General features: G+C 42.9%; 2 protein-coding genes across 2 annotated transcripts in view; one reads left to right on the forward strand and one right to left on the reverse strand.

The window, feature by feature from the left end:
- Nucleotides 1-1,617: 1,617 nt before the first annotated feature.
- LOC102267744 (uncharacterized) lies at nt 1,618-26,116 on the reverse strand. The gene is made up of 4 exons (XM_070368851.1): nt 25,997-26,116; nt 18,570-18,901; nt 8,911-9,040; nt 1,618-2,191 (listed from the first exon to the last, which is right to left on the reverse strand). Exons 1-4 carry the CDS (start codon nt 26,114-26,116, stop codon nt 2,126-2,128), a joined length of 648 nt encoding a protein of 215 aa, XP_070224952.1. The 3' UTR covers nt 1,618-2,125.
- The window catches only part of FKBP9 (FKBP prolyl isomerase 9), a 43,728-nt gene continuing 41,926 nt past the window's right edge, over nt 26,100-27,901 (forward strand). Inside the window, exon 1 of the mRNA XM_070369512.1 lies at nt 26,100-26,599. Within this exon, the coding sequence (XP_070225613.1) occupies nt 26,115-26,599 (485 nt within the window). The 5' untranslated portion in view covers nt 26,100-26,114. The remainder of the gene's footprint in view (nt 26,600-27,901) is intronic.

The following is a 27,901-nucleotide window of genomic DNA, read 5'->3' on the forward strand; positions in this document are numbered from 1 at the left end:
TAAGTAACTAAACTGAACTCATCCCTTCCCCTAAAAACTCAACCAAACATGAAAGAGGTTTATCGGCTTCCCTTGTGGCTCAGCTGGTAAAGAATCTACCTGCAATGTGGGAGACCTGGTTTCGATCCCTGGGTTGGGAATATCCCCTGAAGAAGGAAAAGGCTACCCACTCCAGTATTCTGCCCTGGAGAATTTCATGGACCACAGAGTCCACGGGGTTGCAAAGAATCAGACACAACTGAGCGACTTTCACTTTGGTTCTTTCTTTCATGAACTCGAGACTTCTGTGTATAGCAAAGACCAACATGTTTTACACTGTTGAGTTAAAAAATAAAAAAACAAGCAGGCAAATGGGTATGGTATGCTAGCATTTGTATTAAAAAAGGGAAAAAAACATTTGTGATACATAAGATATTTCTGGATGACTTGATGAAAAATTAGTTTAAAAAAATCAAGAAAAATTAGTAAAATTGGTAGCCATTGGGAAAGGGAACTGAATAGCTGGGGAAGAAAAGAGGAAACTTTTTCATGATTAAAACCACATATACCTTTTATATATATATTTTTCTGATTACACCTCTCAGCTTGCAGGATCTCAGTCTGCCAGTCAGTGATTTGAACCCGGGCCGTGGTGGTGAAAGCACAGAGTCCTAACCACTGGACTGCTAGGGCATTCCCCTTATATACCTTCTAAATTTGGACAACATAAGTATATTATGATGATTTAAAAATGCTGCTGCTGCTAAGTCGCTTCAGTTGTGTCTGACTCTGTGCATCCCCATAGACGGCAGCCCACCAGGCTCCTCCGTCCCTGGGATTCTCCAGGCAAGAACACTGGAGTGGGTTGCCATTTCCTTCTCCAAAAAATAAATGAGTATTTTTAAAATAAATAGTGAGCTTTTATTATCCTCAGCAGCAGAGGGAAATCAGGCCTGAGCTCTACACAAGTAGCTCCACCCTGGAGGTGGAACCTACAGCAGCAGAGACTCCCTTCATCTGGCCGCCCTGCCTGAGGCATTTCTAAGGAGTTGGGACCCACAGAATCAGCGGGGAGGAGCACAAGGGGAAAAGCTCTCCAGCCTGAAGTCAGAGCTAGCACCTGGCAACGCACAACTGGCATCCTCCCTGGAAGGCAGGTGAGACCCTCGCCTGGGACCCCACACCCCCGCCCTCCGGGCATCTCTCCGGTTCCTCTCCAATCCCGCCTTCCTTTATGATCCTCTCATCTTTGGCCACAGTGTCTGGTTTGTGAGAAGAGAATGTTGAACAAGCCAGGCTCTCGTCATTCTGAGTCCGAACTCTCATTTGACTTGGAAGACTTATGCTTTCGTTTTTTCTTCTTTCTTCTTTTTCCTCTTCTTTTCTTTCTTCTTTTTCTTGTGTTTCTATTCTGAGGAACTGGAGCTTCTCCCATCGTCATCTGACATTGAATCCTCCAGTAATCGTTTTGATTGTTGTATCCTAAACACATAAGATTGACCAAATAACCATATTCAATTCAACCTAAAAAAATTTTTTTTAGATAAAAAGATAAGAGCAGTAGTAAGGATGAAAACTGTCACAAATAGTCACCTCATTAAAGACAGTACTGATGTTTATTTTTGCGTATTTCCCCATTCTTATCTATATCCATGCCTATTTTACATGACTGTAACCAGTGTACAAGCCATTTTGTATTCTCAAGTGAATACTAGGTAATCTCCCTCCTCAACAATTACAATTCAATATCACCAATTTGAAAAAAAAGAAAACCCTCTTGTTTTTTCACCCTATCTTTATTCATGTCTAATTTTTAACAATAGCTCAGACCCTTAAAGACATTGGAGAAGATAAAACATAAGAAAGAGACTCAATCACATAATAGAACTAGATATCACAATGTCAGCTGCCAACATCAACTATCTGTGACGTGAGTGGGCTTGGCCAACCTTTAAGTTAACCCTAGTGGAACAGGCTGCCTGCTCATTCCCCACATGCTGGTCTTTTCAGGGATTACTCCTGTTCTCCAAACATTTCACAACTAAAATACCATCTTTATTAAACCATTTCTCTAATACTGGAATGGCTGTTTCTAACTTTGTATGATTTCAGACTTCAAGAAGATATTATTATCACTAGAATAGTCTCACCTTATATCCTTTTTGTGTGTTTTATTCTCTCGTATGATATCATACATGGGATCTTCATGTGCCTTAAGGGTGAAAAAGGGTTGGATGAAAAAAGGGTTAAAGTTGGGTTAGGCTTGCTAGGTTGTTAGTTAATTAAATATTAAACCCCTAGGTTACTAAAAGGCAGTTATTCTGTTTCAGTTTGGTTGTTCGAATGTTCTAATCCTTCCTAAGGGACACCAGCACTGCCAACTCACTGAAGCTGTGAAAAGAATTTCCCAAATAGGAAGAAACAGGAGGGTTAACCTGGTGGTCCAGTGGTTAGGACTCGCACTTTTCACTGTGGAGGCCCTAGGGTCAACCCCTGATCAAGGAACAGGATCCCGCAAGGCACACAACGCAGCCAAGAGAAAAAAATACAGGATATAATTTAAGAACCCTTTATAAAGAAATAAACCATAGCAGAATCATGAAATATTATTCATGGAAGAAATATTGAAGCAATTCTCTTTGTTCTATATGGATACATGACCATGAAATATTAATAGTATTAAGAAAAAAAATTGAATTATAAAATCACATATGGGGGACTTCCCTGGTGGTTCAGTGGCTAAGACTCTGCTCTCCCATTGCAGGGGGCATGGGTTCAATCCCTGGTCAGGGAACTAGATCCCACATGCCGCAACTGGTGCAGCTAAATAATAAATACAAAAAAATAAAAATAAAATCATATATTAGAATGAAACATTTATAGATATACAAAAATATATAAGTCTCCCAAAGTCTGGAAATATACTGGAGGTATGCTGCTGCTGCTGCAGTCATTTCAGTCGTGTCTGACTCTGTGCGACCCCATAGACAGCAGCCCACCAGGCTCCCCCATCCCTGGGATTCTCCAGGCAAGAACATGAGTGGGTTGCCATTTCCTTCTCCAATGCATGGAAGTGAAAAGTGAAAGTGAAGTCGCTCAGTTGTGTCCGACTCTTAGCGACCCCATGGACTGCAGCCTATCAGGCTCCTCTGTCCATGGGATTTTCCAGGCAAGAGTACTGGAGTGGGGTGCCATTGCCTTCTCCCATACTGGAGGTATAGATAATTTAAAATGATTTGAATTACTTAAAAATAAGAACACATGTATGGGAAATGTTATGGTATGTGAATTATCTTGTTTTAAAAAAGAATAAACATTTATAATAGAAATTTTAGATACTGTCAGAAAATTAAGTTTTAAAAACGTTGATTACTTCACTACCCAGAGATAACAGTAACATTAACATGTGGTGTCTTTTTCTTGCTTTTTTCTCTTGTTCTGGGGGGTTTCTTTTTTGCCATCCTATGCAGTCTGTGGGATCTTAGTATCCCAACCAGGGATTTAACTTGTGCCCATATCAGTGAAAGCACCAAGTCCTAACCATGACCACCAGGGAACTCCCTGGTCTCTCTTTTTCAATGATTATTCATAATTTATGAAAAATCATAATCATACCATATAAAACTCTATTACTTTTCATTTACATTTTCATGAACATTTCCCCATGATATAACACATTCTTCTAAGCCACAATTCTAATGGCTAAATAATCTGTTACAGTAATTTATGTCGATATTTAATTTATCTTGATATATTAGACTATTAAGTTGTTTTACATTTTTCTTTCAGTCAGTTCAGTTGCTCAGTCGTGTGTGACTCTTTGCGACCCCATAATCGTAGCACGCCAGGCCTCCCTGTCCATCACCAACTCCCGGAGTTCACTCAGACTCACGTCCATCGAGTCAATGATGCCATCCAGCCATCTCGTCCTCTGTCGTCCCCTTCTCCTCCTGACCCAACCCCTCCCAGAATCAGGGTCTTTTCCAGTGAGTCAACTCTTCGCATGAGGTGGCCAAAGTACTGGAGTTTCAGCTTCAGCATCAGTCCTTCCAAAGAACACCCAGGACTGAATTCCTTTAGGATGGACTGGTTGGATCTCCTTGCAGTCCATGGGACTCTCAAGAGTCTTCTCCAACACCACGGTTCAAAAGTATCAATTCTTCGGGGCTCAGCTTTCTTCACAGTCCAACTCTCGCATCCATACATGACTACTGGAAAAACCATAGCCTTGACTAGATGGACCTTTGTTGATATGTTAGACTATTAAGTTGTTTTCCATTTTTCTTTAGTTTTCATTTTTCTAAACATATAAATAATAATGAAAACTATCCTATACATACATAAATAGTTGTGTATATACTAATGTTCTCTTATACTCTTAAGGTAAATTCTTATAAGTAGGATTTCTGAGTCAAAATGAGTATCCTTAAAGTTTCTGGGATTTATCGCCAAACTATGTTCTATGGTATCTGTAAAAATTGTCACTCCACTAGAAGTGGAATGATTGATGTCAAAATAAGTTATATCAGATTATTAAAATGAAAACACAGCATCTTAAATATCATAAAAACCAGAGAATGTCTGCTAACTCCAGTCTGTTTTACATTGACAACCTCAGTACAGCCAGACATCTGCATATTTTACTTGATAGAAGCAGTTACTGAATTTACACCCCTGGGAAGTGACTATTAAAATAATGTGAGGAAATGATAGATTTATTTTACTGTCAAGAGTATATACAATTTATATATACATTTCTAGCTTATAGTTTAAAGATATAATCTTTAGGTAAAGCCTGGAAAACTAAAACCCTATTTTAGCTATGAAACATGTTTTTTTAAATACACTAAGTTTAAAAAAGTGATTGAATAAATAACAATGTCTGCTTCAGAAAAAGAATGACTATTCCCAAGGTATAAACAAATAACACTTTAATGAGAAGTTAATTTTTTGTTAAAGAATGAATCTATCTCACAAATATACAGGCATAATACCTCATTCTTTATTGCACTTGGCAGATACTGCGTTTGTGGCAACTCTGTGTCGAGTGAGTCCGTCAGCATTGTGTTTCCAATGGTATTTGCTTACTGCATGTCACAGTGTCACATTTTGGTAATTCTCATAATATTGCAAACTTTTTCATCATCGTTACGTTTGTTAGGGTGATCTGTAATCAGTGATCTTTGAAGTTAGGACTATAGGCTTCTGAAGGCACAGATGATGGTTAGCAGTTTTTAGCAAGAAAGTATTTGAAATTGTTACGTACTTTTTTTTTAGACAGAATGCTGTTGCATACTTAACCAACTACAGTATAGTGTAAACATGACTTTTATATGTATTGAGAAATAAAAAAATTTGTGTCATTCACTGTATTGTGATATTCACTTCTAGATATTGCTAGAACTAAACCTGCCTTATCTCCGAGGTATGCCTGTGACTTAACACAAATGTGGTTAACACCAGACACTTTGGCTGAATGGCTCCGGGAATGTATTTTGTGTGAATTTCTAGTTTATTGATTACAGCCTAACTCGCTGATATTCACTGTCTCTGATATAGGTAAATTGATATGGTGTAAATTGATTACTACTCTGAACTGTTCTAACTTTTAGATTGCCTTTGATAAAAAAAAAAGGGGCATTCTGTGTCCCCTATTCAGTGACTATATCGTTTACAGCACCAACCTGAAAGCCAAAAAACAAAAAAAGGAAATATTTCTGTAAGATAACACAGTTTCCTTTAAAGAAGACAAAGAATTGGTAGATCATATCAAAGTTTTTCTTCATTAAACTCCAGTTCTAAAAACAAATGCAATCAATGAATGAACCATGTAAGATCCTAAAAAATAAAGGAAAACTTGTGATTGGGTTATGTCCCAATAAACCCATTGTACGCTGAAAATATCGTAGGTCGAAAATGCACTTTAATGCACCTAACCTACTGAATATCATAGCTTCAGTTCAGATCAGTCACTCAGTCATGTCCAACTCTTTGTGACCCCATGAATCGCAGCACGCCAGGCCTCCCTGTCCATCACCACCTGCCGGAGTTCACTCAAACTCACGTCCATCAAGTCGGTGATGCCATCCAGCCATCTCATCCTCTGTCGTCCCCTTCTCCTCCTGCCCCCAATCCCTCCCAGCATCAGAGTCCTTTCCAATGAGTCAACTCTTTGAGTGAGGTGGCCAAAGTATTGGAGTTTCAGCTTTAGCATCATTCCTTCCAAAGAAATCCCAGAGCTGATCTCCTTCAGAATGGACTGGTTGGATCTCCTTGCAGTCCAAGGGACTCTCAAGAGTCTTCTCCAACACCACAGTTCAAAAGCATCAATTCTTTGGCACTCAGCTTTCTTCACAGTCCAACTCTCACATCCATACATGACCACTGGAAAAAACATAGCCTTGACTAGCCAGACCTTTGTTGGCAAAGTAATGTCTCTGCTTTTGAATATGCTATCTAGTTTGGTCATAACTTTTCTTCCAAGGAGTAAGCATCTTTTAATTTCATGGCTGCAGTCACCATCTGCAGTGATTTTGGAGCCCAAAAAGATAAAGTCTGACACTGTTTCCACTGTTTCCCCATCTATTTCCCATGAAGTGATGGGACCAGATGCCATGATCTTCATTTTCTGAATGTTGAGCTTTAAGCCAACCTTTTCACTCTCCTCTTTCACTTTCATCAAGAGGCTTTTGAGTTCTTCTTCACTTTCTGCCATAAGGGTGGGGTCATCTGCATATCTGAGGTTATTGATATTTCTCCCGGCAATCTTGATTCCAGCTTGTGCTTCTTCCAGCCCAGCGTTTCTCATGATGTACTCTGCATAAAGTTAAATAATCAGGATAGCTTAGCCTAGCTTAAATGCACTCATAACACCTATTGATACATTAGCCTACAATTGGGCAAAATCATCTAACACAAGGGCTTCCCCAGTGGCTCAGCAGTAAAGAATCTGCCTGCAACGCAGGAGCTACAAGAGACACAAGTTCAGTCCCTGGGTCAGGAAGATCCCCTGGAGAAAGGCATGACAACCCACTCCAGTATTCTTGCCTGGAGAATCCCACAGACAGAGGAGCCTGGTGGGCTACAGTCCATGGGGTCAAAAAGAGTTGGACACGACCAAAGCAACTTAGCAATGGCAATCTAACACAAAGCCTATTTTATTGAATAAAAAGCCTATTTTATAATAAAGTGTTGAATTTCTCATGTAACTTATAAATGGATGTATGAATTCATTTACATATAATCAGTTCAGTTCAGTCGCTCAGTCCACTCTTTGCAACCCCATGAATTGCAGCACGCCAGGCCTCCTTGTCCATCACCATCTCCCGGAGATGCACAAAAAAGCCAAATTGATAAAAACAGTAGATTAATGGCTATCTGGGGCTGAAGTGGGGATTAACTGGAAAGAGTCCTGAGGGATCTTAATGGGAGGATAAAATTTTCTAAAACTTATTTATGGCAATAAATAAATATACTCAGTAGTTAACTAAAAAAAATCACTATTTAAAATGGGTGAACTTCATTATATCTATATTAAACTGCAATAAAGCATTTTCAAAAGGCCACAGACCCAAACATACAGAGAAAAACTGTAAGTCAAATGCAAAAAAATTTTGTATACCATAATGCAAAATGCAATAAACACTAAAATGAACAGACACCAGAAAATTCAATTCTAAGGCACCAGAGGGGAGAACTGAGAATCAACTCAATTTTTCTTTGCAGAACCTCCAAAGAGCTCAGGAATTGAGGTCTGAGCACCAGATACTGTTGCATGTAAGGGTAAAGGAGGAGCTGAAATAATGAGGACTGATTAAAAGTCCAAGGGCAACTCTTACTAGCCCTGGTAGAAGTTATTGTCTGAAAAAGGTAAATCATAGGATCTCTGGCAAAAGGACAACAGATACACGTGAAGACAAGGTGTGACAGTAAATACAGAAGGTTACGGGAACACATTAAAAAAAGCAGACGGCAAGATTTCCCAGCCTTTTTGCTCCAGTTAGATTCCACAACACTAGCAGCTTGGCCTTCACCCTCCATGGAGGAGCCGCCTTCTCTGGGAAAATACAACCCAGCCCTAGAAGAAAAACCTACAGGTACTGACCTCATAAGTTCTCAGTTGGACAGACTAGAAAGATCACCCTCCAGTGAAACTCAACAAGCCCTACTCACACACTTAGAGCTTCCAATCAACTTTTTATCTCCCAGTGATGAGCAAGAATCGCTGTAATTGCCAGTCTTCAAGATGGACGCCAAAATCCCTAAAAAACATGCCCTCAGGTATTCCCTGCAATGCTGAATAAAGCTAATTGTTGTAACCTAGGTACTGGGAAAGGATGGTGTGTGAATGGAGGCAAAAAAACATGAACTGCTATTTTAATTGTATGCATGAAGAATCTCTGTACAAACAAATGTCTTTAAAGGCAGCAGTACCCCTTCAAATGCCATCTTATGCTGGTGCAGTGGATAGTGTGCACACAGCTCCACCTGGTCCAGACCCACCCTGTGTGGCCCATAGCTCCTCTCAGGTCACCTGGAGAAAACCTTGATACCATTGATGAGGAGGATTGGCTGAAGCAGGACCCAAGGGACCACTCCCCAATGCATCTCTTGTTCCCCATGGCTTTGCTACATGGAATATCCTTTCTGTTACAGGAACATTACTGAAGCATAGACTCTGCAAGCAGCTACAGTCCTGTGGAAGATCACTGCCCTTGCAGCCAGAAGCCCTGGAGTCAAGACACTGCTCTGCCGCTTACCCCAGACACTGACTAACACACCAAGGGGGCTTCCTCATCTATCGCCTAGAGATCATGCCCTGACTTCAACAACATGGTGTGAGAATGAATTAAAAGGAGTGAACTCGTTTGTAAACAGTGATCCATAACTTGCGTGAATTGAGGGTGTTACTTGAAACCTTTCCATGCTCACACTGCATGACTTTGACTTCTTTCCCGAGTGGCATCCAAAGTCCTTTGGTTGGTGCGTGGGCCAGAAACTCCCTGGCATGTTCATTGCCTGGGACATCTGGAATACAGTCTTCTGGCTTAGTCTCATCTTCCTGAAAAAGGAAAGAGTGTGTAAGCTCTATGGCAAAAAAAGCACCAGAGCCTTCTCCCACCTGCTTGAGAACACAGCACTGCCTGGCTTGCTCATGGGCTGGAGATCCCTATGTCATCATGTTATCCTCTGAAGAGCTGGAAAGACAAATTGTAACTGAGAAAGAAAATATAAGTAACTATTCCAGAAGAGCTAGCCTACCACAAAAACAAAGTAGCTGTTCTTAGAGAAAAGTCACTAGTGTTTACACAGGGATGATCTGTGAGCTCCAAATTCTAATTCTAGAGCATAAAAATTAGATTCTAAGATCACAAAAAATTTTCTGCTAACTTAGAAGCTTTGTGGAATGAGGCAGAAGATAGAATTAAACAAGGTTTCCTGAAACAATAAAAACAATGTGTCAGAGTAAAATAGATTATTAGACCTTGAAGGCCACTGTCACATTCTATAATCTCATATATACTGTATTTGTGAGATGCATTTTCACCACCAAATAACTGCACTGTATAATTAAGGTGCTGTTTTTTTACATTATGATTTTTTTCATGTTTCCATGAATATTAAATTTATAATGGAAGAATGTTTTCTAAAAAATTTCTCTTTAAGTTAAAAGCTACCAAACAGGAAAGGTTACTTTGGTCTTAAGTCCTCTAAGTCTCACTCCCAGAGAAACATGCTGACACTGTGGCCGGGGTGCTGGAGGAGGGACTCTGCACCAGGCGGGGCTGGACTGGACGGATTCACATGTCCTCAGACTCCACTGTTCTCTGAACTGATGACATTCAAGAAAGCAGCAATGGAGCGTCAGAGAAGGAACATGGGGCAGCAGAGCTTTGAGAAGATGCAGTCGCAAGGGAGACAGACAGAAGGGGAGTGAGCGCTGAGGACACCCAGGAGGCCTGCAGTGGTGTCTTAGGGACAGACATGAGGCAGATTAAACTTCTGCAAAGCACGGACTATGACAAAGCCCAAAGTGCACGAACTGACTGCCATCTGCAGAGAAGAGACAGGACTACCATAAAGGAGCTTCAAACCTTAAGCAGCTGTTTTTCATAGCAACTGAGTCTGAGCACTGTGTCAAATCTGTCTCAGAGAAAAACCAAAAATACAAACTTTACACTGACTTTGATAAACCCAGGAGGAGGTTCTTCATAACTAGAAGGAAAAAAAAAACACTGGTCATCAACCATGTTCATAGGAACATAACACATTTCAATCAGCAAAAAGCAACTATAGGCCAAAATAAAAAGGTGTTGTTTTTTCAGTAAAAACAAAACATTATAACTAAAACAGTTAATAAAATATGCCCAGCAGTCAGAAGTCCCAAATAAATAAACTGATGCTATACCACATCCTACTGGGTTGTAGAACTTAAATTCACTGAAGTAATAACCTGGTGTCTTGGCATGATTTTATTTTTGGAAGAATCAAGAGATTGCAGGGAAAATGTGATGTAAAAAGAGCCTTGAGTTAATTATGGTTCCAATCTGTCATTACACTTGTGGGTGATTTACCTATCATAATTTTCAACTTCCCTGACACTGAGAGGGTCATGGGGATGGGGACTGTGCAGGGGGGAGGGAGTGAAGCCAGAGGGAAGGACCTGTTGTAGCACAAGGAGGTGGGGTTGACCTGTCCCAGAGGCTCCTCCTCCCACTCCCCACCCACCAGCTTCGGATTCAAGACCCTCCCTGAAAGGCCTGGCTGGCCTTCCAGTGGGCTGAGTGGGCTATGGGGATACTGTCTGCTGCTCAGCACCCTGACTGCCCTCTGACCTCTTGGGACTCAAAGATGCAGGCCTCCTACTCAGTGCCTGGATAATAGGTGACACTCGGTGAAGAACTACTGCTAGAGAAGCAAACGACTGTGTGCAAATGTATTTTCCCTTCCACCAACACCGCTCTCAGACCCCAGGGTCCTGAGAACGAAAATCATGCCTGTGCTCCCAGCTCATTTCCACTTGTCATTGCTATGCTGAAACTTCCAGAAAAGGCTTCTGGATGCCAAATCTAGAAAAGTAGCACCACATGCTCATGTTCATTTTTAAGTACTGACACACTACCTACTCGCTATTAAACACACTGTGTGGGTGTTTGGGTTTAATTGTGAATGCCCAAGGGACCAAAAACAAAAATGAGAATGAAAACAGAGAAACAGGACAACGGAACATGCCAGGTCTGTTCAGCGCTTCTGTAAGACATATCCAGCTGAGGACATCTGGACACTGTAGCTGGTTTAAAATTGTGTCTTGACTCCAGAAACTTGGAAACACACATGGGAGCTTCACCATTGCTGCACCCAGATGGTGAGAGCCAGGATGACTAATTTTCCACATTTTCTATAATGAAGATGTGTTACTTTATGACCAGGGGGAAAATGTTTAAAATGTGAACTAGATATCCATATGGGACAATCTCCATAAGTTTAAATTTTTAAAAAAGGGGAGTGAAGAGCAAACCATTATATTTGGTGTGTTTTTTTTTTGGGGGGGAGCCACACTAGGCAGCTTGTGGGATCTTAGTTCTCCAACCAGTGATCAAACCCAGGGTCCTGGCAATAAGATCCCTGAGTCGTAACTACTGGACTGCCAGGGAATTCCGTTGGTATTTGTGTATATGGGTAAAAGAAGTCATCATATGGCCATAACACACCCACCTTTGTTATTATACATATAGACTGTCTCTGGAAGGATATCTAAAAAACTGGCTTGTCTCTAAGGAGGGGAACTAAGGATCATATAAATGGGAGAGACTTTATTATTCATTCTATTTGCATTTGCATGCACATGTATTAACTTGCAAAATGTTTTCTAATTACAACAGAAAAGCAAATCTGTGGATTTGTAATGAAGTGGAATTTGTAATGAAGTGGAATCTTCATTACAGCTATGTTGGTGTAAGCTCAGGTTAATATACTTCTGAAAGAAAACTGAAGGTAACAGGGACTAAGAAAAATGGAGCCTCAAATAGAGGAAGCTCTGCCCCTGAAGACTACACAGTAAACAAGCAGGCATGAAGAGACTTAGCTTTTTATGTGTGGGACACTGCTTTTCCAAAGTAAATGCTTAAAATATTTTCTAACAGAAAGTGGGGAAATGATATCAGTTCATTGGCATCCATTCATTAGGAACATTAATGCTATGCCTTATGCATAGAGACCAAAAGGAGACTGCTGGTACCATCATAAACCAACTGATCCAAGAATACATCCTTTGAGCCACAAGAGTTATACAAACAACAACATATGGCCAACAAACTGAAATCCAAATTACTGAAAAAATATGTAACTACTGATGCCAAAATGAAAAGGAGTGTGAAGGGACTAGACATTTTGAAATCTATTATTAGCAATGGCTTCCCTAAAAAGTCCATTTTACAACTGTTTTCATAAGTTTAAAGGAAGGTGGTTGATGGTTTTTCCTCGGGCTAAACAATTCATTAATTTAACATATTAAAAAAAGATAGTTCTAAAAAAAAAAAAAAAAAGATAGTTCTCAATGTCTGAAGTAATATATAACTAGTACACAGAGAATAATTTAGAAATGGTAGTATGTTTATGTTAAGTTTAGCTTCTATGCCATAACAATCAAGGAGTCTACATTTATCTTTGTAGTTAAATTCTTTTTTATTTTCTGCATGGCCCATGGGATCTTAGTTCCCTAACCAGGGATCAAACCCGTGCCCCCTGCATTGGAGTCTAAAACCACTGGACTGCCAGGGGAGTCCCTGTAGTTAATTCTTAATATTTAAAAAAGTTCATCAAGGCCCATTATTCTGTCCCATCTAAGAAGCTTACCATTAAATCATTCAGATGATAATAATTTATTCTGTGTAATAAGACTAAATTAAGAAGGAATTTGTGACGGAGTGGGAACATGGACTGGAGCCTAGGTGGGAGACTCAGATGTCTTTGAGGGCCTGGCAGGTATGGGCAAAGAGAGAAGCAAGGTAAAGTGTAAGAAAATGGCCAGTGGAGATTGACGTGGGTACATCAGGGACAAAGGATTTCAATTCAATTTCTGAAAAAACAAACAAACTGTGGGGCTTGCCATTTAATATGGCAGACTGAACAACATGCTTTATTTTTTGTTTTTTGTTATAACAACAATAAACAAATTTAAAAGGTAGAAAGCTACAAAGGAATCTTGAGCAGAGACAACATCAGAGGAAGATTTCAACAAATCTGGGCAAGTGGAAGGAAGAAAGAACTGATTTCTGTCTGTGTAGGAAGTTAGTCTTCAGGAGATGGGGTTAGGGAATGTGGACATGGAGTGGCTGAAGCCACCAGTTTTTTCCTCCTTCCTTATATCCAGGAAACTGCCCACCCAACCTGTGAAGGTGACTGCAGATTAGTGCCCTCTGAGCATAGCTGAGGATGGGGGTGATAGTGAGCACGGGCTGAAAATCGATGCTGAATGGAAGTTTGTATGAACTCAAGACACTCAGCCTTCTCGTTTCCAACCCACCCAGAATGCTTGCATCCAAGCATAGATCCCCAGAATGAAGGGTCTTCTCTAGAGAAGCTGAAGAGCCCTAAAAAAAAATCTCTACCCACAGCCTGATCTTCCTCTAGTGAGGCTGTGCAGTCAATGAATAAGCACCTTCTCTCTCTGTCTCATACATGGATGCTTGTCAAAGGGTGTTACAGGGCCTCACTCTTAAATATGAGTAGACACCCAGATATCCAGGCATTAGAGGGGGAAAACTCTAAATGGAAGACAGATCAAAAGAAAAGGCAAATACAAAGGCAATGGAGGGAGCAGAAAAAAAAAGAAAAATTAATGAGTATCCTCGAAGAAGAAACAAGAAAGGATGCTATGGAAAAATAATGCTCAGAATAAGAAAAAGTTCTTGAGAAATACAAGAACAGAATTTTTAAAATATGTGCAGTAGAAGAAACAGAAGATAAATCTACAAAATAGATTGAAAAGTCGAAGGGATAAACAACTGGAGAGAAAAGATAATTATAGGATCGACAGAAATCCAACAGAAAGAAAAAGAAAAGGAGAAAAAAATCAAAACACAGTACATTTATTTAATGTACCCATGAAATGTCAAAAAATGAAAAGAAACTGTTGTAAAAAAGACACACATCATCATAAGCTTCAGAATGGCAAAAATAAATGGAAGTAAGGTTGCCAAAGCTTTAAGAGTAGAGTTAAGGCTGAGCAGGTAACCTATAAAAGAAAGGACTCATAGTACCATCAGACTCCTTAGCAATTCTGGAAATGACATGCCACCTTCAAAACTGAGTGAAAATAATTTTTGACCTAGAATTCTATACCTCACCAAATTATGAAGTTTAAAGACAGAATAAAGACATTTTCAGATATGCAAGGCATTGAAAAATTTACCTCCGATACACTCTTTCATGGGAAGTTACAGAATGTGCTTCAGCAAAATATGGGAGTAAAGACAGAAGGAGGAACAGATGTAATCCAGGAATGGGATATAAGACAGGATATTAGTGAAAGAAATTCCAGGATAATGGTTGCACTCCAGGTCTAGAAACTAACGAAGGATTACTGGAGGATAAAAGATGGAAGATCCAAGTGAAAAATAAAATGATTGATTATCTAGATAGGAATACATGGGGAAAGTATTTTCAGCTTTTGAAGCCTCAGGGGGAAAAAACAGCACTTGATAATAGTATATGAAGTCGCTCAGTCGTGTCCGACTCTTTGTGACCCCGTGGATTGTAGTCTACCAGGCTCCTTGTCTGTCCATGGGATTTTCCAGACAAGAGTACTTGGAGTGAGTGGCCATTTCCTTCTCCAGGGGGATCTTCCCAACCCAGAAATCGAACCCTGGTCTTCCGCATTGTAGGCAGACGCTTTTACCATCTGAGCCACAAGGGAAGTCCCTGGTGTGAAAAGAGAAGCAAAAAGCAAAGGAGAAAAGGAAAGATATACCCATTTGAATGCAGAGTTCCAAAGAATAGCAAGAAGAGATAAGAAAGTCTTCCTCAGTGATCAATGCAAAGAAATAGAGGAAAACAGTACAATGGGAAAGACTAGAGATCTCGTCAAGAAAATTAGAGATACCAAGGGAACATTTCATGCAAAGATGGGCTCAATAAAGGACAGAAATGGTATGGACCTAACAGAAGCAGAAGATATTAAGAAGAGGTGGCAAGAATACACAGAAGAATTGTACAAAAAGATCTTCACGACCAAGATAATCACGATGGTGTGATCACTCACCTAGAGCCAGACATCCTGGAATGTGAAGTCAAGTGGGCCTTAAAGCATCACTACGAACAAAGCTAGTGAAGGTGATGGAATTCCAGTTGAGCTATTCCAAATCCTGAAAGATGATGCTGTGAAAGTGCTGCACTCAATATGCCAGCAAATTTAGAAAACTCAGCAGTGGCCACAGAACTGGAAAAGGTCAGTTTTCATTCCAATCCCAAAGAAAGGCAATGCCAAAGAATGCTCATGCTGCTGCTAAGTCACTTCAGTCGTGTCCAACTCTGTGTGACCCCATAGACGGCAGCCCACCAGGCTCCCCCGTCCCTGGGATTCTCCAGGCAAGAACACTGGAGTGGGTTGCCATTTCCTTATCCAATGTATGAAAGTGAAAAGTGACAGTGAAGTCGCTCAGTCATGTTGGACTCTTCGAAACCCCATGGACTGCAGCCTACCAGGCTCCTCCATCCATGGGATTTTCCAGGCAAGAGTACTGGAGTGGGGTGCCATTGCCACACAATTGCACTCATCTCACACGCTAGTAAAGGAATGCTCAAAATTCTCCAGGCCAGGCTTCAACAATATGTGAACTGTTAACTTCCAGATATTCAAGCTGGTTTTTAAAAAGGCAGAGGAATCAGAGATCAAATTGCCAACATCCGCTGGATCACTGAAAAAGCAAGAGAATTCCAGAAAAACATCTATTTCTGCTTTACTGACTATGCCAAAGCCTTTGACTGTGTGGATCACAATAAACTCTGGAAAATTCTGAAAGAGATGGGAATACCAGACCACCTGACCTGCCTCTTGAGAAATCTGTATGCAGGTCAGGAAGCAATAGTTAGAACTGGACATGGAACAACAGACTGGTTCCAGATAGGAAAAGGAGTATGTCAAGGCTGTATATTGTCACTGTGCTTATTTAACTTATGTACAGAGTACATCATGAGAAATGCTGGGCACAAGCTGGAGTCAAGATTGCTGGGAGAAATATGGCACCACCCTTATGGCAGAAAGTGAAGAAGAACTAAAGAGCCTCTTGATAAAAGTGAAAGAGGAGAGTGAAAAAGTTGGCTTAAAGCTCAACATTCAGAAAATTAAGATCATGGCATCCGGTCCCATCACTTCATGGCAAATAGATGGAGAAACAGTGGAAATAGTGGCAGACTTTATTTTAGGGGGCTCCAAAATCACTGCAGATGGTGACTGCAGCCATGAAATTAAGAGACGCTTACTCCTTATGACCAATCTAGACAGCATATAAAAAGCAGAGACATTACTTCGCCAACAAAGGTCTGTCTAGTCAAAGCTATGGTTTTTCCAATAGTCATGTATGGATGTGAGAGTTGGACAATATAAAGAAAGCTGAGTGCTGAAAAGTTGATACTTTTGAACTGTGGTGTTGGAGAAGACTCTTGAGAGTCACTTGGACTGCAAGGAGATCCAACCAGTCCATCCTAAAAGAAATCAGTCCTGAATATTCATTGGAATATTCATTGGAAGGACTTCATTGGAAGGACTGATGTTGAAGCTGAAACTCCAATACTTTGGCCACCTGATGCAAAGAACTGACTCATTTGAAAAGACCCTGATGCTGGGAAAGATTGAAGGCAGGAGGAGAAGGGATGACAATGGTTGGATGGCATCACCGACTCAGTGGATATGAGTTTGAGTAAACTCCGGGAGTTGGTGATGGACAGGGAGGCCTAGCGTGTTGCAGTCCGTGGGGTTGCAAAGAGTTGGAAACAACTGAGAGACTGAACTGAACTGAACTGAATAGTATATGAAGCAAATGAAAAATTGAGGCTATTACTATTCAAAAGACAACAGTTATACTAGAAAACAAAAAAATCATACCGTTTGACTCAAAAGCAAGCAACACTGCATAATTATAACAATGTTAGTACTCACATTGATTAGGGAAGTTATTATATCATAATGGAGCTCAATTGGAAGGATGGAAACAAAAAGGGCAAATAGGAGAACTAAATCTTTATAAGAAGTTAATAGATAATGTCTAAAAGTGTTGAATCAACAAAAGCAGTATAAGCATACAATTTAGAAATGTGCAGTTAAATCCAAGAAGTGAAACCTAAAGAGTTGCATATGGAAGTCTTGGCCCTGTTAGGAGAGAACTGGGGGTAGAGGGTTGTGCGGGGAACTATCGGGGCGAATGAGGAGCGTGGCAACTCACCACTATTTTTTTGTATGATTTTTAGTAAATACTATTAATATTTGAGTTTTTAAGCTATATACAAGTATTACTCTGATATAAATTAAACTTTATGACAATCAAACACAACTCTGAACTAGAAAAAGCAAACATGTTCATAGCCTAGCCAGTTTTAAACGTGTGAAACTGGAAAAATCCCATTGATCTGAGAATTGAGGACACCTCAATTCTGCTGTAGCTTTGTTGGCTAAACAGGTCAGTGACTTAATCACTGAGCCTCCATTTTCTCACCTATAAAATGTTATCATCTTTCTCCTGTCTGTGAAAAAGTTCTGTGAGCTTCAAAATAAACATATAGAGTATTAACCACCATCTGGCATCCTATAGTTAAAGATACTGAGTGCCGAGTGGGCTCAGTCCTGCCTGAGTCCAGGGTGTCTAGAAGGAGCCAGGACTGTGGCTGCTAGCAGTGCAGCTCCTGTATCTGCACCCATTGTTCACTGAGGCGAAATTCAGCTCAAGAGCCACACTGAAAAGTACAGGTCAGGCTTCAAGGAGCCATGCATTTTGTGCCAAAGTTCCCAGAGGTGAAGGAGAAGGATTAACCCTTTGAGGACCTTTCCTGACATGTCTGTCTCAGCAATCATGAGAAAGCAGGCAATGAGAAGTGCCTGAAACAATTCAAATAACTAACTGAAAATCAAACTTAGGAAAGTTCGACTTCTAAAGCTGATTACAGGATGACAGAAACACAGAAAAGAACCGAAAGGATCGTTAATCCAACTTTCCACCTGATGTTTATTTAAATCTCCTTTACAACCCACCCTTCTCTCAGTGGTCATCTGGACTCTCCTCCAATCCACGGGAGCTGGGGGAGCACACTGCCTCTTGTCAGGCTGACACGGGTCCTAATTCTTCTTGAGCTGGAACTGGCCTCCTAGAAGCTTTCATCCTTATCCCTGGTAAAAAATCCTAAGGACCAGAGAGAACAAGTCTAGGCTGTCTTCTACCTGACAGCTCCTCCCGAGTAGTTAGGAGCCAGGCCCTCATCCCACTTTACTTCTCTTCGTCACCGCACGAACGTAACGGGACTGGGCTTTCTCTTCCTTTATTAACAGCAGAAGATGAAAAGGATGGGGATTTTAACCCGTTCACAGTGCGCCCCCTGACCTGAGAGCGGGAAGGACCAGGGTGCTCAGCCGCACTTCGGGATTCAGTCCTGACCAAGCACCGCCGCTTTCTACCGGGGAAGAGCCCGCCGCCGCAGCTCGCGTCCCCGGACGAGGCTCGGGGGAGGAGCCTCCCTCCCTCCAGCCAGCCGCTGGGAGTCTAGGGTCCCGTCGCCCGGGATCAAAACCCGCTTCGCGGAGTCGCGAAGACGGTACTTCCTCCTTGCCGCTGCCGGCGGGCCTCGCAGCGCCCCCTCCTCCCGCCGCCCCACGCCCGATTTCATCGCCGAGGCCACCGGTCCCCCGCCTCCTCCGGCAGCCCAGCTGGACAGACTGCCTCCGGGCGGAGCAGCCTTAAGTCCACACTCGGAGCGCCAAAACCCTGCGGTGGGGTCAGCGGGTGCCGCAGGCCGGAGCGCGCCCCCTGCCGACGGCCGGGAGCCTCGGAGCCAGGGTGCTGCGGCGGGGAGCTTGAACTCCCACTTGGTTCTCTGGAAGTATTTCTCCTGAAGCCTTCAGGGATGTAAGCTGTCAGTTACATTGAAGCCACCATGCTAAGAAGCCCAAACTAACAAGCGGGAAAGATTGAAGGCAGAAGGAGAAGGGGACGACAGAGGATCAGATGGTTGGATGGCATCACCGATGCGATGGACATGAGTTTTAGTAGGCTCCAGGAGTTGGTGATGGCCAGGGAAGCCTGGCGTGCTGTAGTCCATGGGGTCGCAAAACGTCGGATACGACTGAGTGACTGAACTGAACAAGTGGGGAGAGATCACGTAAAGAGGCCCTAAGACTCAATAAAAAATGAGATGTCAGGTCAGACCCCACTGCCTAACCACACCCTACCCCTAGTGAGAGGACTCCTTGGTGCATGCCAGAGATAAATTTTTAGTGGCTCACAGCAACTAAGCTAGAACAGAACTGTTCTCCCCATCTTGGGGAGGCTTTGTGCCCGGCCAGTTATGTGCCTAAAGTAAAAGAAAAGAAAATGGAAGAAGGAAAAAAGAAAAAGAAAAGACAACAAACAGTATTTAAACACAACAGGTGACCTTATAGTATGCAAGCAAATAATCTGAAAACTTTGCAATTGTTTTGGATTTTTCCCACTTGCAATTGATAAAAATCAATTTAAAGTCAGTTTACCTAACACAGTGATTTGATCTCTCAGCAAGAAGACCCAGGGATTGATAATTACATTTTAGCAAATATCAGTAAAAATTCTTTTGAAGCCAACAGTGGGCCAAAATCCAAATCAAATTGTTCTTTTTTTTTTTTTCTGCAGTACCTCCCCACATGTGGGATCTTAATTCCCTGACTAGGGATGGAAACTGTGCCCCCTGCACTGGAAACTCTGAGCCTTGACCATTGGACTGCCAGCTGCAGCTGCTGCTGCTAAGTCACTTCCGTCATGTCCAACTCTGTGCGACCTCATGGACGGCAGCCCACCAGGCTCCACCGTCCCTGGGATTCTCCAGGCAAGAATACTGGAATGGGTTGCCATTTCCTCCTCCGATGCATGAAAGTGAAAAGTGAAAGTGAAATCTCTCAGTCGTGTCTGACTCTTCACGACCCCATGAACTGCAGCCTACCAGGCTCCTCCATCCATGGGATTTTCCAGGCAAGAGTACTGGAGTGGGGTGCCATTGCCTTCTTGGACTGCCAGGGAAGTCCCCAAATGAAACTGTTCTAAGAAAATAAAATTTAGGAATTTATTGACTTACATATGTGAAATGTCATAGGATAAAACTTCAGGAATGGCTAGATTTGGGTGCTAAAATGTTATAGTTGGCAAGTTCTCTCTCCGCTTTACTTTCCTTTGTATTGCTTCATTCTTTGCAGTTTCTCCCATGTGGGGAAAAAGATGGCCACTGGAAGCCAAAGATGGCCAACAAATTAGCAGTCCTAGATGGAAGAAACTTTCCCTTTCTCAGTTTCAGTAAGAATTCCATGTATTATACTCATTGCCTTAGCAATTCTTTGTTACCCAGGGCCATCTCTCACATTTAGCCCCATTTTCTGATTGTGATAAACTCAGTATAATCACGTCTACTAAGCAATGAGACAAACGGGAATTCTTACCCTGGTGGTTATGATTCTGAATCATTGTTACTTATCATCCTTTGTTTATGCTTATAACATCTAGAGGGGCGTGCAGGTACAGTTCGTTTCCAGAAATAGAGAGTAAAGTGATTATTACCCAACCGTGAATATACATGGAGTCACCCTTCAGTTTGTACCAGGGCACCTAGCCCAGTGAGTGAGAGATGCTTTCTTTGTTGTCCCTTCCTATTCTAGCTTCAGCTTCAGTCTTTTCTACCCCTCTGCTTCATCCTAAGATAGCAAATTCACCCTCAAATCCAACAAGAGGATCTTGGTGTTGGTTTAATTGTAGAGGGGTGTCTGTATCTAGTCCTGACTGTGTTACTGGATAGATTTGAAGCCTTTTTCCTCCCCCCTAAATGTTTATTTATTTCTGACTGTGCTGGGTCTTTTGATGGTGCTTGGACTTTTCTCTAGTTGTGGCGAGTGAGGGATCCTCGCTTGTGGTGCACGAGCTTCTCACTGTGGTGGCTCCTCTTGCAGAGTACGGGCTCTAGTTGCAGCACGTGGGTTCAGTAGTTATGGTGCATGGGCTTTAGATGCCCCACTGCATATGGAATCTTCCCGGACCAGGGATCGAACCTGCGTCCCCCTACACTGACAGGCATATTTTAACCACTGAACCCCCAGGCAACTCCTATTTCTAATCATTTCAACTGGCATTCTATTTAGTCACCAATAGGATTGGAGGAAAAATGGCAGACAATGTGTTTTCTTTGGTGCTTGGAAGGGTAAAGGGAGACAGCTAACATAATTAGCAATCTGTGGCAAAAAAACTAGTTGACAAACCAATTGCCATTCCCCCTTCATTTCCTTGCTCACACCACTCTGGTTTGTACAAGAAGCTTAGGTGGCCATCTACTTCAGTGGAGGCCCTTTCCCTCCTCTCTGGAAATGAATCTTAATTAGTCTTAAACCAATCATAGTAATGCAGTTTCTCTTCCACTGATAGATTAGCAATGGGCATGGGATGCAATTTCAGTCAATGAGGCATGATGGGAGGGCTGTAGGAGGGAGGGTTTCTGGAAATGCTGTCCTTTCTCTTAATAAATGATACTTGGAAAGATAAAAGGTCCCCTTTCTGCCTCAGGATGGTGTTCTCTGTAGGTGGTAGTTGGATCTAGGGCAGGCATCTTGTAATCACAAGGGGCAGCAGCAAACCCCTGAGGAGGAAAGGAAAAGAAGGTGCGGGGAGCAAGCTCCGCGCGTGGCAAAGGTCATGAGGAAGGAGGCTTGGCATACGCAAAGGCAGGATCAAGCCTCAGGAGTCTCCCTGGAAATTCTAGAGCATCTACCTCCAAAACCAGAGTCTGCCTACTTTATGCTTTGTGCTTTCACCTACACCTCTGACTTTACGGGGGCCTGTCCCCCACTACCTTTCTCTGAAAAAAAAGAGTTAGCTTATAGCTCCAGTTAATAATTCCTGGGTGTGACAGTGTTTAACCTACAAACTCCTTTGGAAATCCTCTAGCCTGCCTGAATAGGTTTTTCCGGCCACATGTGATTGTTCAGAGCCTCCCAACTGTGAGAGGCAGGAGATGTTCTAAACTGTCTAAACACAGATTCTTTTGAATAGTTAACACATTGATTAGAAATTGTATTGGTGAAGGGTTTTTCACTTATTGAGCCAATGTTTGCTGCTAAGTCTCCATACCCATTACCTACTGTGTCCTTGGCAGTGTATTGATTGATATAATGGGTGTATAGAAATGTAAGTAGTAGCCTCAATGTTTGTAACCTTGGACCCTTGAGTTAATTCTTTTCTTGATTGAGCCCACCTCACCTTTGCCCTATAGGAATGCAGCTTTGTCCAGTGCTTTTTTGGAGGCTGGTGCCTGACTTTGGAATAATCACCTTTAGAGAAAGATAAGTTTCTTAAAATGTTAACAGGCCTCCTGGCCAGAAGATGATGTAATTCACCTGAACTTTTGCATATGATTAGTTTGAAAGCCTGGCTTCGATTAGGACCAGGAACTGCTGTCCTTGCATGACTCTACCCCTTCCCCCATTATCCTCTACGCACAACTTAAGGTATAAAAAAACTTTGGAAAATAAAGTCGGCCTTGTTCACTGAAACTTGGTCTCCCCATGTCGCTCTCTCTCCCAAATTCTGGCTGAGTCTCCATCTGGAGCGCGGAACCCGCCATGCTTGCTAATTATGCCTGGGCTTCTAAGATCCGACCGGGGGAGGCCTCAGTGTCTCCTCTCCTTCGGGAGAACGGAAGGACGCCTGCGGCCTATGTAAGTGGTGCAAACTTCTTGTCTTGAAGTTTTATTGGTCTCCGCGTAAACCAAGCTACTCAGCCTCTTTTCTCCACTGAATTTTCCTACTGAGCTATCCTCATCCTATCACTCTTTATATCTTTGATAAAATATTTAAATAAATAGGTCGCCGACGCCGTCCCCGCTTCGAATACCCTGGATCAGCCGGGGCTGTTCCCCGGCAAGAAGGCATCAGAGCACCTGAGGTTGTTCTAGAGACACTTCATTAACCACTCCTGCAGTTGCTTCCCATCCAGACCTCCTCTTCTAAGAGATAGTACATATGGGTTAAGTAATTTTTGAGTTGAGTTTTCTATTACTCATAGATAAATGTTATTCCTTACATTTCCATATTACTTTGCAGATTCCCACCCCTCCTAAGCTGCTTCACTTGATCCACAGAAACTCTATGGAGATAGGCAAGACATCTTACAAATAAGGAGTGTGATGCTCAGAGAATAGGGGGATGGCTGGCCCTACAAGCAGGTCGGTCTGATTTCTAGTCCAGGATTTTCCATCAAATCACATGGCAACTCCAGGTGTGTTGTCCAATACTGAAGGTGGGAGAATTTTTTGGAAAATCCTGGGAAGGGAGAGAAGACACTGCTACTTCACATTTGCCTCAGGTCAGTTCAGATGAATACTGGCCTTCTCTTTTATCCCCAGCTCAGTGTGTACCAAGCTAAAGTTAATAGCTTACATAGCTTAGCCTCCAGGGTTTACTGCTTTTGGAAGATCTGATTCATGCATGAATCCTTCTTTATTTCAGGCTCAATGAAAAGTGGAATTCTTTCTTTAGTGCCCCGCTTTACTTGCCAGATTATGTTTGTAATTTTCCCACTAACTTCTTGTATGGAGCTGGATCGAAAGAACCTTTGAACCTCCAACACTCTGGCCCCCTGATGTGAAGAGCTGACTCATTGGAAAAGACCCTGATGCTGGGAAAGATTGAGGACAGGAGGAGAAGGGGACGACAGAGGATGAGATGGTTGGATAACATCACTGACTCTATGGACATGAGTTTGAGCAAGCTCTGGGAGTTGGTGATGGACAGGGAAGCCTGGCGTGCTGCGGTCAGTCCATGGGGTTGCAAAAACTCAGATATGACTGAGTGACTGAACTGAACTGAGAAAGAACCTAGTTTTCTGATACTCATTCGGACGGATCCTGTTTCAAATCCCCCTTCAGTTCTTCCTCCAGGATGCTCCACACCTCCATCCTGGCCTCAGACCTTTTGTATATTTCTCCTATTGTGTCCTTGCCTCTGATTGTGTCACACATCCTCTTGTTCCTTGGCTCTGTTCTCTCACTGATTCTCATCTTCTATTTTTCCCTTCTTGCTATATTTCTTGCTTCTCCCCCCACCCTTTTAAAAAGTTCCAGTACCTTTCCCTTCTTTCTGGTTCCTGTCTCTCACCAACCTACCTCTTCCCCCTATCTTTACCTTTCTGAGCTTTTAGTCTACTGTTGACTCTTCTTGACTGGATTCAGTTTTTAAACTTGGCCAGTTCTCACAATGTCACCCCCAGAAGTTTAATGGAAATCTTTTTTCTTTTTTTAAATTTCAGCTTGACTTTATCAGTTCTTAGGTTGATGTTATCAGTAATGCCAAGAGGTAAATTTTCTCTTTGGTAGATTGCTACAGAAATCCAATTCAAAGAATGTTGGTTAGGATTTAAAGAGACATTGTAGAGCACACATACTGTTTGATCGATAATTAACATTTAAAAAGGAAAAGCAAGGGAATTCCCTGGTGGTTCAGTGGTTGGGGACACTGCTTTCACTGCTGTGGGCCCAAGGTCAATCCCTGGCTGTGCAACATGGCCAATAAATAAATAAATAAAATAAAAGGAATGACTAGAAATCAAGCCACTGGGAAGCACTACAAGGCAAAGTGGAAGTGGCAATCACTGCCTGACTGTGTCTGTCTTCTTTTCCATGCTGGAGTGTCTCCTCTCTTACAGGATCACAGAATTTTAGGATTGGAAATCTTAGAAATCAACCCCTTCATTGTGCAGATGAAGAAACTGAGGCCCAGCTAGGTGCCATGTGTTGCCCACAGTCACAAGGGAGTGCAAGATTCCTGACTGGAGCCAGGCTGACTTTTTGGTTTGTTTCTGTGTAAAACCTGGCAGACTGATTAAAAACCATAAAGAACTAATGAAAAGTACATAGAAATAAGCAAGTCATCACCACAAATTCAACTTACTGGTGGTTGAATTGTATTAGCAGGTTTTCTATTTCAATAAAATAAGCTCTATTAGGAATAATGGACGTTTCTTTAGTGCTACATGTAGCTTCTCATTAGATCCTGGATCTAATAAAATCTATAATACTCTAATAATTATAATTTTAAAAAATTATCACATTTTATCTTCATCTTACAGAGGACACTGACTTAATTTGCAGGTCACCTAGATAGTCCACATTTTTTTTTTTCCCCTTTAATAAGGTGGATTCAATCTACTCACCATTTGTTAGCATTTTTGCATTTCTAGTTAGAGATTAGGTTGGTAACCAGCTTTTCTCCCCCTTGCTATCTTTGCCAGGTTTTGGTATTGGGATTGTTTGCTTCCCAAACAAGTTGACAAACCTTTGGTGATTTGCTTTCATTAGTCCAAGTTTCAATAAATAAGAACAAACAATTCAAAACTAAGAATGCATTTAACTACTCTAGTAAATTTTCCCACAGAATCTGGGTCTGTAATGTGAAGTCTTAACTAGCTTAGTCACAGGGGTGGGACCATGTGGGATGTTTGCTAATAATTATCACTCACAACATCTTAAAACGTTTGTCTGAGCAACTGTCATGGAGTCTCCCCTTTCTCTAAGTATTAAAAGAAAATCCTGGGGAAAGAAATCTCGAAGATGGCTTCAGTCTGTTTCAACGTAGAATCCAGCCTTGAAACTAAGTTTCTTTAAAAAGAAGTTTTCCTCCCTTCCCAAATCAGCAAAGGGTAACTGGATCCGCGGCCACGTAGGAGCCTCTAGGGGCCCTAAATCCGGAGTCTCTAGGGGTAGGCAGAGATCCGCGGGTTTGCCTGGGCCAGAAAAGTCTCTTCTAACTGTAGATCGCAGCCCAATCCCAAAGAGTTCTTGATTTCTCCCTCGGGGACTGGTCCCTTTGAACTTCCAGAAGGCCCGCCTCTTCCCCGGGCTGGCCAGCTCACTGGACCGGGCCCGCATGGGCGGCGCAGGGCGCAGCAGGGCTGGCCTGGCGCGCGGCCGCGGCTCCTCCCCTCCCTCGGATGTGGCCGGGGGGCGGGGGCCGGGGGCCGGGGGGGCGGGAGAGAGGGGTGGCTGTTGCCGCCCGGGGAGAGCCGGGAGTCTTTTCCACGTTTGCAAAGGCCGCCGCACATCCAGGCCCGAACCGCGCCGCCCGAGCTCCGTGCGCCCTCGCGGCTCCCCGCCGCGCCCCCTCCTCTCCTCGCCCCCGATGGCTATCAGGGCCCGGAGTTGGCGGCCCCCGCCGCCGCCGCTGCTCCTGCTGCTTCTCTGGGTGACCGGGCAGGCGGCCCCTGTGGCGGGCCTGGGACTGGGTTCGGACTCGGAGCTGCAGATCGAGCGGCGCTTCGTGCCCGAGGAGTGTCCGCGCACCGTGCGCAGCGGCGACTTCGTGCGCTACCACTACGTGGGGACGTTCCCCGACGGCCAAAAGTTCGACTCCAGGTACCGCGCCCCGCGCGCCAGCCGGACCTCTGAGGCTGCAGCGCCCGTTTTCCCGCTTCCCGGTCTCCGGACAGGCCTTTCCCTCCCGACGGACCTCCCCCAGCTCCGCCCCTCGAACCCCCGCTCCTCCCTTTCCCTATTCTCACCCCAAAGCTTCCCCGACCCTTCATCCCTTCAGCCTGGGGGCTGCGGGGGCCCTGGAGCCTGCCGGCCCTTTTGCTCGCCTGGTGGGCTGGAATCCTCCTGGGAACTTGCGCAGCGGGGTTGGCGCAGACCACCCACTCTTCCGCCCTGCGCAGTAACACGCGCGAAATCTTCGTAAAGAGCTAGCCCCCTAGCCGACCCCCGAGAGTAAATGTTAGTGTCTGCCTGTCTGTCTCCCTTGACTGTTCCTTCCGGCAAGGCCCTTGAGTGTCAAGTCATTCATGCCTCTCGATGATGATGATGATGGAGGTGGCGACAGCCGCTAACATTTATTGATTGTTACAGTTGTTACAGGGTAGTTCTCAGTGGTTTCCATATAACGAATTTATTTAATTCTTAACTACAGTTTTCTGTGTAGGTATTATCATTACCCTTATTTTGCCAGTGAGATAACTTGAGTCCATTGAGGCTGAGAAACTTGTTTAAGCGAGATCGTTTTGAAAACCGAATAATCCAAGTCCAGGATTTGTGCCCATTAACTACCGCCCTCCCCTTATGGCCTTAAAAAAAAACTCACTAGGCAGGAGGTCGTCCAGAGCAAGTAACTCAGCTTTGCCCCATGGCCGGTGTCCACAGTTCCTGCCCTTGAATCTGCAGGGAGATCAACAGCACCTCTCCCAGCTTCCCCAGTTTAGCATTAGGGTTAACAGGCCCCTTCTCCAGCTCCAAGCTGCTCTCCTTCCCCAGACTTTGTTACGGTCCTAGGTCTGTGTCCACACTTCTCTTCGTGAATCACCAGGCTAAGTAAAGAGAACAATTTGTTAGTATCTGCTTTGTGCTTGAGGCGGGGCTAAGCTCATTCCTGAGGTTATCTTTTAAAAGGTACTCTTAGTCTTGCCTTTTAAAAAATTCCAGTGAGTGTATGTACAAAAGCTGGTTAGTATTTGATGTAGCACATAGCAAGCACTGAGAAATACTCATTCTCATATTGTTTCAGTTGCTTCTTTTTAATACAGGTTTATTGAGATACAATTTACGTTCCATACAATTCACCCATTTAAAGTGTATGATTCAATTTTTTTTTTTAGTATATTCACAGAGTTGTGAAAATCGTCACAACTCTCTAATTCTAGAATATTTTCCACACTCCAAAAAAAG

The sequence above is a fragment of the Bos mutus genome, chromosome 4 (assembly GCF_027580195.1).
Source record: "Bos mutus isolate GX-2022 chromosome 4, NWIPB_WYAK_1.1, whole genome shotgun sequence".
In the NCBI taxonomy this organism is placed as follows: Eukaryota; Metazoa; Chordata; class Mammalia; order Artiodactyla; family Bovidae; genus Bos; species Bos mutus.

Coding starts and splice junctions, on each gene's coding strand:
- LOC102267744 (XM_070368851.1), bottom strand. CDS start 26,116: ATGCGGGCCCGGTCCAGTGAGCTGGCCAGCCCGGGGAAGAGGCGGGCC. Junction 9,041..18,569: donor CTGGTCCTTCCCGCTCTCAG/GTCAGGGGGCGC, acceptor TTCCTTTTTCAG/GAAGATGAGACTAAGCCAGA. Junction 2,192..8,910: donor AGAAGTCAAAGTCATGCAGT/GTGAGCATGGAA, acceptor TTCACCCTTAAG/GCACATGAAGATCCCATGTA.